Genomic DNA, 13,090 nt, shown 5'->3' on the forward strand with positions numbered 1-13,090 from the left:
CAGAGTTTACACCCACAAGGTCATCATTGCTATTATTGTGGCCCTTTAAGAGTGGGAAATCAGCTTACATCCAGATATTTGCATATTAGATAGCTAGGTTTTATTTACACAAGTACATGTGCCACAATGGATCAATAACTAAACTATTTACACGGAAATGTACTTTAAAATACCTGTAAAAATAGTGACTTATTACAACAACAACAAAAAAACTATTAACAGCGAAACGTACAATAATCAGACTTAGGAACTAGTACTTATTAATCAGGGCTGGTCCAACCTGCTCTTAAGGACCAACAGGGTGTGCAAACCTTTGTTCAAGCCCAGTTCTACTAAAAAGCTGATTAGTAGAATCAGGTGTGGTAGAATGGGGCTTTAACATGAAGCCACCCCTGATACAAAATACTAACATCACAAACTGCTGGGAAACACACATAAAAAGATGAGTCATTAGACAAGTCCAAAAGCACAAAAAAAAAAAAAAACATTACACTAAAGAAAATGTATAGAATTACAATTCGTACATTGAAAACTGTCCTGAAATCTATGCATTCAAACTTTTGCTAATATAAATGTCATAAATAATACTTTTAAACAATATATTTACAAGAAGATCAACAACTTCCACTTGGTTCTCTTTGTGATTTCAGCAAATGCCCTTGGCGAGGAACATCACGTCTCAAAGGTCCCAGGCTTTCAGTTCCTGAAAGACAAAATTAAATTTCTGAGAATCATGCACCATATAACATTTAACAGATTATTATTATTTCACATCCAGTCTTGGAAAAATACATAAAATCATTATTTTCCAGTATCATCACGTGCTGACTATAGAAACCCAAAACCTCAAAATACATCCATAAAGATTGTCTTTCAATAAACCCTCCAGTACAATTGATAAGATGACTTAATTCATTTTGAGTAATTCATTACACAGCAGGCATTTCATAAAATGTGATTGTCCTCAAATTCATGACTTCCTTGAACTCATTAGTAATAAAAAATAAAAACAATGCTTTTAATAACTTATATAAAAACAATAATTCATAAGGTGACTTATTTCATGCAAGTCATTCAAAATGAATAAGTTATCTTAAATTCATTTGAAAGTATAGAGGTTTCATTCATTATTCAGCTTCAACTTTCTAAGTACTTTGTTTTCTGTCAACTCATACAACAGACACTAACTATCTCATACCCTTGAGACAAAATCGATTAATACTTCCTCCAAAAAGGAATGCTTTGGAAAACAAACATATATAATTACCACAACTGCTGCCATCTGTCTGTTTTATAAATGTAGGGCATCGATGACAGAATTCATAGTCGAGGCTAATATCCACCACAACTCCATGACATGCCAGGTATTTTTCCAGTCAGTACATAATGTCCTCAAACTCCATTTCATATAAAGTGGGGGGGGGAAGTATTTAGTCAGCCACCAATTGTGCAAGTTCTCCCACTTAAAAAGATGAGAGAGGCCTGTAATTTTCATCATAGGTACACGTCAACTATGACAGACAAATTGAGAAAAAAAAAATCCTGAAAATCACATTGTAGGATTTTTAATTAATTAATTTGCAAATTATGGTGGAAAATAAGTATTTGGTCAATAACAAAAGTTTCACAAGGTTTTCACACACTGTTGCTGGTATTTTGGCCCATTCCTCCATGCAGATCTCCTCTAGAGCAGTGATGTTTTGGGGCTGTCGCTGGGCAACATGGACTTTCAACTCCCTCCAAAGATTTTCTATGGGGTTGAGATCTGGAGACTGGCTAGGCCACTCCAGGACCAATAAATGCTTCTTACGAAGCCACTCCTTCGTTGCCCGGGCGGTGTGTTTGGGATCATTGTCATGCTGAAAGACCCAGCCAGGTTTCATCTTCAATGCCCTTGCTGATGGAAGGAGGTTTTCACTCAAAATCTCACGATACATGGCCCTATTCATTCTTTCCTTTACACGGATCAGTCATCCTGGTCCCTTTGCAGAAAAACAGCCCAAAGCATGATGTTTCCACCCCCATGCTTCACAGTAGGTATGGTGTTCTTTGGATGCAACTCAGCATTCTTTGTCCTCCAAACACGACGAGTTGAGTTTTTACCAAATAATTTGGTTTCATCTGACCATACGACATTCTCCCAATCCTCTTCTGGATCATCCAAATGCACTCTAGCAAACTTCAGACGGGCCTGGACATGTACTGGCTTAAGCACGGGGACACGTCTGGCACTGCAGGATTTGAGTCCCTGGCGGCGTAGTGTGTTACTGATGGTAGGCTTTGTTACTTTGGTCCCAGCTCTCTGCAGGTCATTCACTAGGTCCCCCCGTGTGGTTCTGGGATTTTTGCCACCGTTCTTGTGATCATTTTGACCCCACGGGGTGAGATCTTGCGTGGAGCCCCAGATCGAGGGAGATTATCAGTGGTCTTGTATGTCTTCCATTTCCTAATAATTGCTCCCACATTGATTTCTTCAAACCAAGCTGCTTACCTATTGCAGATTCAGTCTTCCCAGCCTGGTGCAGGTCTACAATTTTGTTTCTGGTGTCCATTGACAGCTCTTTGGTCTTGGCCATAGTGGAGTTTGGAGTGTGACTGTTTGAGGTTGTGGACAGGTGTCTTTTACAGAAATCTTGCTTGTTTGTAGGTGACCAAATACTTATTTTCCACCATAATTTGCAAATAAATTCATAAAAATTCCTACAATGTGATTTTCTGGAAAGAAAATTCTCAATTTGTCTGTCATAGTTGACGTGTACCTATGATGAAAATTACAGGCCTCTCTCATCTTTTTAAGTGGGAGAACTTGCACAATTGGTGGCTGACTAAATACTTTTTTTCCCCACTGTATGTCCAATGTGGAAAAAATATTGGATTTAAGTTGATGGGCCACTATAAGGACCGCCAAATGAGCAACGTCGCTCCTCTGGGTGTAAACTCTGTGAATTTGGAAACTAGAAGTGCTCCTAAGCAGAATGGACCCCCCTTTACAGCGACATAACATACAGATAATTTTGTATGGTACAATTAATGATAGGAGTACACACTTTTTTTTTTTTTGTTTAACATTTAGGCTTGAAACATTTTTTAAATGACATATCTTATAGAAATACGTAATTATTTGTATGATAAGTCAAATATATCGATAATTGGGCTCATTTTTGCCCTAATTATTCCTTCACTAAGTATACAGGACGGGACTTTTAATCTGAAGGATTCCAAAATCCGTGACCCGGAAGTACTTAGTATATTCTTGCCTGTTTCACAGCGGCGTTGGCTAGGTTTTGGGTAACTTCTCAAACAACCAATTTTAACGGCGGCAGGTGGCGAAGTTAGTACATTTCACTCGTACCGTAATGTAAAATCCTTATTTGTTGTTATAACAAGTATTTTGAGGAGCATTTTGGTTGCTGTTTTAGCTTGATTATTTTGCTACGCTGCTAATTAGCAAGCTAACTGCAATATGGATAGCTAGCTAGCTAGCGCATCATCATTTCGCATGACATTGTGCATTGAATGCTTTGCTAACCAGTGGTGTAAAGTACTTAAGTAGTTTTGGGGGGTATCTGTACTTTACTTTTTAGATTTTTTACTTCACTAACGTTACATTCCTAAAGAAAATAATGTACTTTTTACTGCATACATTTTTCCTGACACCCAAAAGTACTCGTTACATTTTGAATGCTTAACAGGAAAGGGAAATTGTCCAATTCACACACTTATCAAGAGAACATCCCTGGTCATCTCTATTGCCTCTGATCTGGTTTGTAAATGATGTCTGAGTGTTGGAGGGTGTCCCTGGCTATCCGTAAATGTAAAAAACAATGTGCTGTCTGGTTTGTTTAATCTAAGGAATTTGAAATAATTACTTTTGATACTTAAGTACATTTTAGAAATTACATTTACTTTTGATGATTAAGTATATTTAAAACCAAATACTTTAAGACTTTTACTCAATTAGTATATGCTACTGGCTGGATGACTTTTGTGTCATTTTCTATTAAAGTATCTTTACTTGTATTCAAGTATGACAATTGGGTAATTTTTCCACCGCTGCTGACTAGCAACACTTTAAAATGTGCAGGTTAATTGAAAGACGTTAGTCAGTAAACAACATAATTGAATACACGTTTCTGTGCAAACCTGGCTAGTTTCCCAAACGCAGTCCACCTCGGGACCCCAAGGAGTGCATGTTTTGGTTTGTGCTTAACACTACACAGCTGAATCAAATGATCAAAGCTTGATGATTATTTGAATCAGCTGTGTAATATTATGACAAAAACGAAAACGTGCACTTGGGGTCCCGAGGACCGAGTTTGGGAAACCCTGCGCTAGATCATAATAGCTGATGAACGCTGAACTCGGTTCTCTTAAATCGAGGCGGATGTTGTTGTTAGTAAAACAGTTATCTAAACTCAACTCCGCCTCGATATAAGAGAACGGAGTTGAACGTTCCTCAGCTATCCCAATAATGGACTAAATGAGCCTAATGTTACTCAGAGTCCAAGGATCTTAGCTAAATGTAAAATGTTCTGTTTAAATGCGAATTGGCTCTCAGAGCCAAAACAGCCAAATACTCCATCTAAACGTGAATCGATTCTCAATTGCGGTACTGTTCTAGAAACATAAAGCCCCTTACTTTCATATCACATCAAATTAATTTAACAAATGAAAAATATATACATACTGTACACGGTTTTAACACAGATGCAGACGAAATAATTTTTCAGCGACAACACGTTTTTGGCGTCCATCTTGCGTTTACACACAGACGCAGATAGCAAATTAGCACAGGTAGTCGCCTCTGTCTTTTCCGTGAACAATCGCTGTAACATGGAAATATGGCCATGTGGGAACCCTAACCCTATAAAGGTGTGTAGTAATTTAACCTTTAGTTTTTTGACAAATATTTATTGCTGATAGGAAAGATACGTACCTTATGTTTCCAAAACCGTACCGTACATTATGCATGTTAACGTTCAGAACGAGAGTCGGGGCACCTAACAAAACTCACCCGGCCAGAAGAAACTATCATTAATAGGCGCTAAATGTAGTTAACTTCTATGAATGGGCTAACCTGAGGCAAGGACCATAGGTGGTGGTTAGTGGCTAAGGACAGGGGTCAGTGATGGGCATGTACCGTTTGTTTTCTCCTCAGATGGGAACCTAACAGGTCAAAGCTTTGGAGAAGTAATCATGGCCACCCAGCCCTCGCAGCCTCCATCCTTACGCTTTGGCCAGGTGGTCATTGGACCTCCTGGCTCAGGTAAAACCACATACTGCCGGGGGATGCAGGAGTTCTTGAGTCACTTGGGACGGAAGGTAGTTGTGGTGAACATGGACCCTGCAAATGAAGGGCTCCCATACCCCTGTGCTGTGGATATTTCAGAGCTGGTCACCCTACATGACGTGATGGAGGGTTTGAAGCTGGGGCCCAATGGTGGACTCCTGTACTGCATGGAGTATCTGGAGGCCAATCTGGACTGGCTGGAAGCCAAGTTAGAGGAACATAGTGACTGTTACTTCCTGTTTGACTGTCCTGGTCAGGTGGAGCTGTACACCCACCAGAACTCAGTGAAAAACGTCTTTGCTCAGCTGGCCAAGTGGAACTTCAGGGTGAGATGCTTCAGGATTCTAAGATATTTGTGCTGGAATGTTCTGATTCCTAGTATTAATGATTCCCCAAAATAAAAACTCTGTGTAGTATGTCAATCCACATTCAGTATCATTTAGGCTAATTTAAGAAATGAATTGTTCACCATATTGATGGAGAATTTGGGGCTTTGACAAGTAGGCCTAGCTATTTGTAATGGTGTTTATTGGCATGTGCTTTGTTAGTGTTGAGTCATAGGTTGTGCTCATTATCACTGAGGGAGTTCTATTAACCTGAGCAGCGGTGCACCAGTCTATGGCCCGTGACGTTAACGGGCAAATCGAACAGCATGGTGCATTGTCCAGAAAAACATATTTTCCGTAAAAATATATGTTCGAATTTTCAAACTAGTTTTCATTGAGAAGGCAGATAAAGCGTTTTTATTAAAAGCAATCACTTTTGCATGTGAAAACACAGAATACTAATTACTCCACATGCTTAATCTAGCCTAGGCTACGTCAATTTTGTTTTGAGCCGACTTCACCGTGGGCTTTGAACAGGGCACCTGGCTCACGCCCGAGGGGGCAGCCCGGTTCCAAAACAAATGCAATCACTTTTCACCCAGTGCAAACTCCCCCCGCCGGGATAACCTGGGCCAGATAATTCAATCCCCTCACTGTCTCACTAACACTCCCTCTTTAAACACTCTCAGCTGACTGCAGTGCACCTTGTGGACTCTCATTACTGCGCTGACCCAGCTAAGTTCATCTCAGTGCTGTGCACCTCCTTGTCCACCATGCTGCACGTGGAGCTACCCCACGTCAACGTCCTCTCCAAGATAGACCTCATCGAGCAGTACGGAAAACTGGGTGAGATGAGACGTCCTGGGTGATGATGAATATGGGCTTTGTATGGCTATATTCCCTCAGTTTCCCTCAGAAGTGTTTGATTTTACAGTTTGCCGTTTAGCTGGGGGATTTGTTTCATTTTTGCACTTTGTCTGTCTCTGGGATAGCCTTCAACCTGGACTTCTACACAGAGGTTATGGACCTGACATATCTGCTGGATCACTTGGCTGCTGACCCTTTCTTTAGGAAGTTCCTCAAACTGAATGAGAAACTCGCAGGGGTCATACAAGACTACGGTCTTGTCTCTTTTGTGCCTCTCAATGTGCAGGTGAGACTTTGCTGCTGCCTTTAGAAGTTCACTGGTTCTTGGGCATCTACTGTTCCTGGGTCATATTTATTATGGGACATAAAGTTCAGTACCTCCCTGTTTCAGATCTTTTTCTCCGCTTCGTGCCTTCTAGTGAACACAACCTTGATAACACTTTGTCTAAACTCATAATAAATACTGGTCCATTTTAGAAGGTGAGGTAAGGGTAAAACACTGTAGTCTCAACCTGGAGGATGAAGCCTGCATTTACATTTTTGCCACTTAACCACTGACATCCTACATTGTGCTTCATCTCCAGGACAGGGAGAGCATGACGCAGGTCCTGCGGACAGTGGACAAGGCCAACGGCTACTGCTTCGGTGACCTGGAGGAGAGGAACCTGCATGCAATGATGTCAGCCGCTGTGGGAGCAGACTTCCAGTTCACCTCGTATCCTTTACTCACAGCTGCTATATTGATTTATGTGTTTGTTATTAAACAATCTATTTCACATGCTCAACCTATGAAACAAAGCTATTTTAAATGTAGAAATTGTTAAAGGCCCAGTTAAGTCCAAAACTGTGTGTTATATATATATTTCCACTCTGAGGTTGGAATAATATTGTGAAATTATGATAATACCCTTTTCATGTAAGAGCTGTTTGAAAAGACCGGCTGAAATTTCAGCCTGTTTTGATGGGATGGAGTGTTGGCCTGCCTGGTGACATCACCAGGTGGTTAATTAGTTATTATACAACGGTTGGGTCTAATCCTGGACACTGATTGGTTAAAACTGCATTCCAGCTGGTGTCTATTACACAAGTTACCACCGGCTAAAGCTATGATGTTGAAATGCCTATTTACTCTGTTCCATTTCACTGCGCAATCCACTGTCTCATCAGAGAATTTATAAACTTGATCTCCACTAAAAAGCATCTAGACAATATCTGCCATTTCTTTTAGACTAGCAATTAGTTTTCAATGGTGGAGATTTGCTGTCTGTCTCTCTGACATTTGCAACATTGTTTCAATATTGAAATTCGATCTCCAGCTGTAGGGGTAGGGGTCGGGACGAGACAGGCAGGCAGCTTTTCTCAGGCAGTCGAAATCATGAATCAGCATAATTTGTATGGATATATTCAAGTGTCAATAGAAAACAGGTGAAATGAAATGCAATTTCCAGCTTAAGTTTGAAGTGATTGTGTTGTTGGCTAGCTCCTCTGAACAACAGTGTCCTGACGAGAGTGCACATTTTCTATGCCAGGTGAAATCGCGCATCATTAGGTAATTCTTATGAATGGATCCAAATGTCACTAGAAAACAGCTTAAGCAAAGGCAGCTAGCTACTTTGCTGTTATTATGGCTGCACTGTTTGACGTGACTGTAAGTTAGCTGTAGTTGGCTAGCTAGCAAGCAAGGGATAAAAACGTTGTCAGCCAGTATGGCAATAGACCGACTGGGTCGCGTCCATAGATACAGAACAAAAAGACTTAAGGACTGGGTCGCATCTCTGGCAACCAACCCAAACGACCAGCCAGCCGGTTTGGGGAGCAAACCCTAGATTTGTGTCAGGACTATATCTCATGGAAGAATGAAATAGTATGAATAAATTAATCAAACCATTTTAATGAAGATATATCAATCATTATTTGAATATGTTGGTAACCCGTTGTATAAAAGTGATAATGCCCTCGAAGGCGGTGTTTGGAGGATATATTGGCACAGTTTGCCAACTTCGTCTTGGGTCTAACAACACTGTGCCAATATACTCTCCAAACACCGGCTTCTCTGGCATTTTCACTTAAATAGACCAACAAGAGAGTTCCAAACCTCTGCCAATAACAGCTCGTTTTCCCCTCCCCACTCAGACCACTCCCAGATAGATCTTTGCTAAGAAGCAATTTTTTCCTTTTTTTTACCATTTTAAATGAAAACAATCTCAGTAAGGTACTTAATTGTTACCCAGAAATGATTTGATATTGAGATAAAAACTGCTGCATTTGGACCTTTTTAAGCAGTCTCAGCAAGTGATGACAATTATTATTAGAGTTTGAATAGTGTATTCTGTTCTAAACAGATCTGCCTGTGGAGTGCTGCTTACCATAGATGACTGGTCTACACTCCTAAGCATTTCACTGTTGGTCTACACCTGTTGTTTACGAATAGCATTTAGATTTGATTTTCTTAAAACATTTACCCCTAGAACTCTAGGAGTGCAAGAGAGGTATGTTGGAGATGGTGAAAAGACCGTGGAGGAGGAGGTGATGGATCTGTAGATCACCAGACACTCATCAATGGATGCTGCTGACCTCCATGTTGCTTGCACTGGGCCAGCAAAGGACAGACAATACAACATTTGTCCAGTGGAAGTGGTGTGTCAAATGCAGAAAATGCTATTTTTCTTTCCCTCTTTGACTGAACATGTAAATTATCACTCTTTTAACTTGATATGGCTGGCTCTGGGTATATAGAGAGGAGAGAAGGGTGGAGAAAGGGTTAGAAGCATCAGACTGCAAACAGATTCCAAGCCAACTGCTTCCTACCCCACAAACCAAGAATTGGATCAATCTGGGTTAAGAGTTTGGATTGATATATCCTTGGCTTTGTGGCTGGGTTGTAATTCCAGTGTTACTACAGACAACAGTGTGTTGTTTAGTTGGATGCAAATGCTCATCTCTTATTCTGCCAGTGAAAAAAGATGGACAAATCCAGGAGCACTGGACTACAGATAATTATTTACATTTTGTAATGAGAAATACCCTGGTTTGTAGGGGCAGTTTGGTCAGCCCTTCAGTCTATAAGATGTGTACATTGGGTACAAATCCCTTTGCAAATTAGAAAAATAAACTGTTGTGTTTTATTTTCATGAATAAAGTTTGTGAAGAGTTGGTCTTACATGCATGTACAACAGACATTTACAGATGTGCCCTCTTGTGTGTTTGTATGGACCTATAGCTCTGTGTAATAGGTGCAGACCAGGAGAGGGTGAGGTGCCCTATGCATCATCATCTCCCTATCTACCCCAGACCTGTGACACATATAGATGAGCAAGAGGCAGAGAGGGAGAATTCAGAGTGGAGCTTGATTCAGATCAAAAGCATAGGTACTGGTCCCTTGATGCAGCTGTTCCCTTAATTTCTCTCCAGAATCTATTCAGGTAATGTTTGTTCTCCATAGGTGGCAGCTGATAGCCAACAGAAAGAAGCTCATATTCAGATTAAAACAATAGACTTGTGCAACGTAGTAGGCAAGATTCTTAACCAAACCTGATTGGATGCTCGCTTTGAGGATGTAAAATGATAGACGGAGGTTTCAAATATACACTTATAACGACCTTGGTGTTTCATCTTTGTAGATGGAGGCCAGATTTTATGGAACAAACATGATAACATTCAGAAGCATTGGCTTAACTGAGTCAGTAATTCGCCTAGCTCATAGAGTAGAGCTGTTTTAAAAACATGGAATGGAGTTCTATCTCCAAAGTATTGGTCACACTTCAAGGTCTTGTCCTCAGTTGTTGTCTGCCAACCTTTCAAAGATGTAGTTTAAATGGAACTAATGCTGCTATACATCTAGAAAGGTAGAAGCAATCTTGACTTTCATATGTTCAGAAAACAGTTCATACCAGCAGTGTCCAGAGGCTTGTTGGGAAACCAATAAATAGATGAATGTGCATATGTTTTATCTATGGAAAATTGCTTTCTTGTAAACCTTTATTCCATGTGAAAACAAGAACACTGTCAGTATATTGGCAGTCAAAACTAACCCTACTTAAAGAGTCTAAAACACATGGCTGGTGAATGAGACTGGGCCAAGCATAACTCTTGTCTAATGAGGCAAAATATCAAATGAAAGCTAATTTTATTTGTCACATGCGCCGAATACAACAGGTGTAGACCTTACCGCGGAAATGCTTACTTACAAGCCCTTAACCAACAATGCAGTTTTAAGAAAAGAGAGTTAAGAAAATATTTACTAAATAAACTGAAGTAAAGAGTGAAAATATGTCTTTTTTAATTAAAAAGTAACACAAAATAACAATGAGGCTATATACAGGGGGTACCGGTACCGAGTCAATGTGCGGGGGTACAGGTTAGTCGAGGTAATTTGTACATGTAGGTAGGGGTAAAATGACTGCATAGCGAGTAGCAGCAGTGTAAAAACGAAGGGGGGTGTCAATGCAAATAGTCCGGGTGGCGTTTTGATTAATTGTTCAACAGTCTATGACTTGGGTGACTGGAGTCTTTTACAATTTTTGGGTCCTTCCTCTGACACCACCTACTATATAGGTCCTGGATGGCAGGAAGCTTGGCCACAGTGATGTACTGGGCTGTACGCACTACCCTCTGTAGCGCAGTACCCTCCGAGCAGTTGCCATGCTTTTATTTACAGTATTATGTATACTGAACAAAAATACACTGCTCAAAAAAATAAAGGGAACACTTAAACAACAATGTAACTCCAAGTCAATCACACTTCTGTGAAATCAAACTGTCCACTTAGGAAGCAACACTGATTGACAATACATTTCACATGCTGTTGTGCAAATGGAATAGACAACAGGTGGAAATTATAGGCAATTAGCAAGACACCCCCCAATAAAGGACTGGTTTTGCAGGTGGTGACCACAGACCACTTCTCAGTTCCTATGCTTCCTGGCTGATGTTTTGGTCACTTTTGAATGCTGGCAGTGCTTTCACTCTAGTGGTAGCATGAGACGGAGTCTACAACCCACACAAGTGGCTCAGGTAGTGCAGCTCATCCAGGATGGCACATCAATGCGAGCTGTGGCAAGAAGGTTTGCTGTGTCTGTCAGCGTAGTGTCCAGAGCATGGAGGCGCTACCAGGAGACAGGCCAGTACATCAGGAGACGTGGAGGAGGCCGTAGGAGGGCAACAACCCAGCAGCAGGACTGCTACCTCCGCCTTTGTGCAAGGAGGAGCAGGAGGAGCACTGCCAGAGCCCTGCAAAATGACCTCCAGCAGGCCACAAATGTGCATGTGTCTGCTCAAACGGTCAGAAACAGACTCCATGAGGGTGGTAAGAGGGCCCAACGTCCACAGATGGGGGTTGTGCTTACAGCCCAACACCGTGCAGGACGTTTGGCATTTGCCAGAGAACACCAAGATTGGCAAATTCGCCACTGGCGCCCTGTGCTCTTCACAGATGAAAGCAGGTTCACACTGAGCACATGTGACAGACGTGACAGAGTCTGGAGACGCCGTGGAGAACTGCTGCCTACAACATCCTCCAGCATGACCGGTTTGGCGGTGGGTCAGTCATGGTGTGGGGTGGCATTTCTTTGGGGGGCCGCACAGCCCTCCATGTGCTCGCCAGAGGTAGCCTGACTGCCATTAGGTACCGAGATGAGATCCTCAGACCCCTTGTGAGACCATATGCTGGTGCGGTTGGCCCTGGGTTCCTCCTAATGCAAGACAATGCTAGACCTCATGTGGCTGGAGTGTGTCAGCAGTTCCTGCAAGAGGAAGGCATTGATGCTATGGACTGGCCCGCCCGTTCCCCAGACCTGAATCCAATTGAGCACATCTGGGACATCATGTCTCGCTCCATCCACCAACGCCACGTTGCACCACAGACTGTTCAGGAGTTGGCGGATGCTTTAGTCCAGGTCTGGGAGGAGATCCCTCAGGAGACCATCCGCCATCTCATCAGGAGCATGCCCAGGCGTTGTAGGGAGGTCATACAGGCACGTGGAGGCCACACACACTACTGAGCCTCATTTTGACTTGTTTTAAGGACATTACATCAAAGTTGGATCAGCCTGTAGTGTGGTTTTCCACTTTAATTTTGAGGGTGACTCCAAATCCAGACCTCCATGGGTTGATAAATTTGATTTCCATTGATAATTTTTGTGTGATTTTGTTGTCAGCACATTCAACTATGTAAAGAAAAAAGTATTTAATAAGATTATTTCATTCATTCAGATCTAGGATGTGTTATTTTAGTGTTCCCTTTATTTTTTTGAGCAGTGTATAAACGCAACATGCAACCATTTCAACGATTTCACTGAGTTACAGTTCATATAAGGAAATCTGTCAGTTGGATTTCACATGACTGGGCAGGGGCGCAGCCAATCAGAATGAGTTTTTCCCCACAAAAGGGTTTTATTACAGACAGAAATACTCCTCAGTGGGGTCTCCCGAGTGGCGCAGCAGTCTAAGGCGGCGCACAATTGGCCCAGCGTTGTCCGGGTTAGGGGAGGGTTTGGCCGGGGGGGGGCTTTACTTGGCTCATCGCGCTCTAACGACTCCTTGTGGCGGGCCGGTCGCCTGCAGGCTGACCTCGGTCGTCAGTTGAACAGTGTTTCCTCCGACACATTGG

At 41.8% G+C, this 13,090-nt stretch overlaps 1 protein-coding gene across 6 annotated transcripts; it reads left to right on the top strand.

Annotated features, from left to right (window-relative positions):
* The first annotated feature begins 3,229 nt into the window (after positions 1–3,229).
* On the top strand, positions 3,230–9,643 carry LOC311140248 (GPN-loop GTPase 2-like). 6 transcript variants are annotated; one of them, XM_084175208.1, is made up of 7 exons: positions 3,230–3,331; positions 5,159–5,266; positions 5,390–5,616; positions 6,306–6,462; positions 6,609–6,769; positions 7,068–7,198; positions 8,952–9,643. In XM_084175208.1, the coding sequence occupies exons 2-7, from the start codon at positions 5,197–5,199 to the stop codon at positions 9,022–9,024; spliced, it is 819 nt and encodes a 272-aa protein (XP_084031334.1). In that variant the 5' UTR covers positions 3,230–3,331; positions 5,159–5,196; the 3' UTR covers positions 9,025–9,643. The 6 variants fall into 6 exon arrangements, with proteins under 6 accessions (XP_084031334.1, XP_084031332.1, XP_084031336.1 ...); XM_084175210.1 differs by lacking the exon at positions 3,230–3,331 and adding an exon at positions 3,693–3,763; XM_084175209.1 differs by lacking the exon at positions 3,230–3,331 and adding an exon at positions 4,770–4,872.
* The last annotated feature ends 3,447 nt before the right edge of the window (positions 9,644–13,090 follow it).

Source organism: Coregonus lavaretus (assembly GCF_964263955.1).
Source record: "Coregonus lavaretus genome assembly, chromosome: 13".
NCBI lineage: Eukaryota > Metazoa > Chordata > Actinopteri > Salmoniformes > Salmonidae > Coregonus > Coregonus lavaretus.

What these genes read in the sequence shown, in the direction of transcription:
- LOC311140248 (XM_084175206.1), top strand. Translation starts at nt 5,197, where the DNA reads ATGGCCACCCAGCCCTCGCAGCCTCCATCCTTACGCTTTGGCCAGGTG. An exon ending in TGGCCAAGTGGAACTTCAGG is followed by an intron (nt 5,617 to 6,305) that starts GTGAGATGCTTC and finishes AAACACTCTCAG; the next exon opens with CTGACTGCAGTGCACCTTGT. An exon ending in GCAGACTTCCAGTTCACCTC is followed by an intron (nt 7,199 to 8,951) that starts GTATCCTTTACT and finishes ATTTACCCCTAG; the next exon opens with AACTCTAGGAGTGCAAGAGA.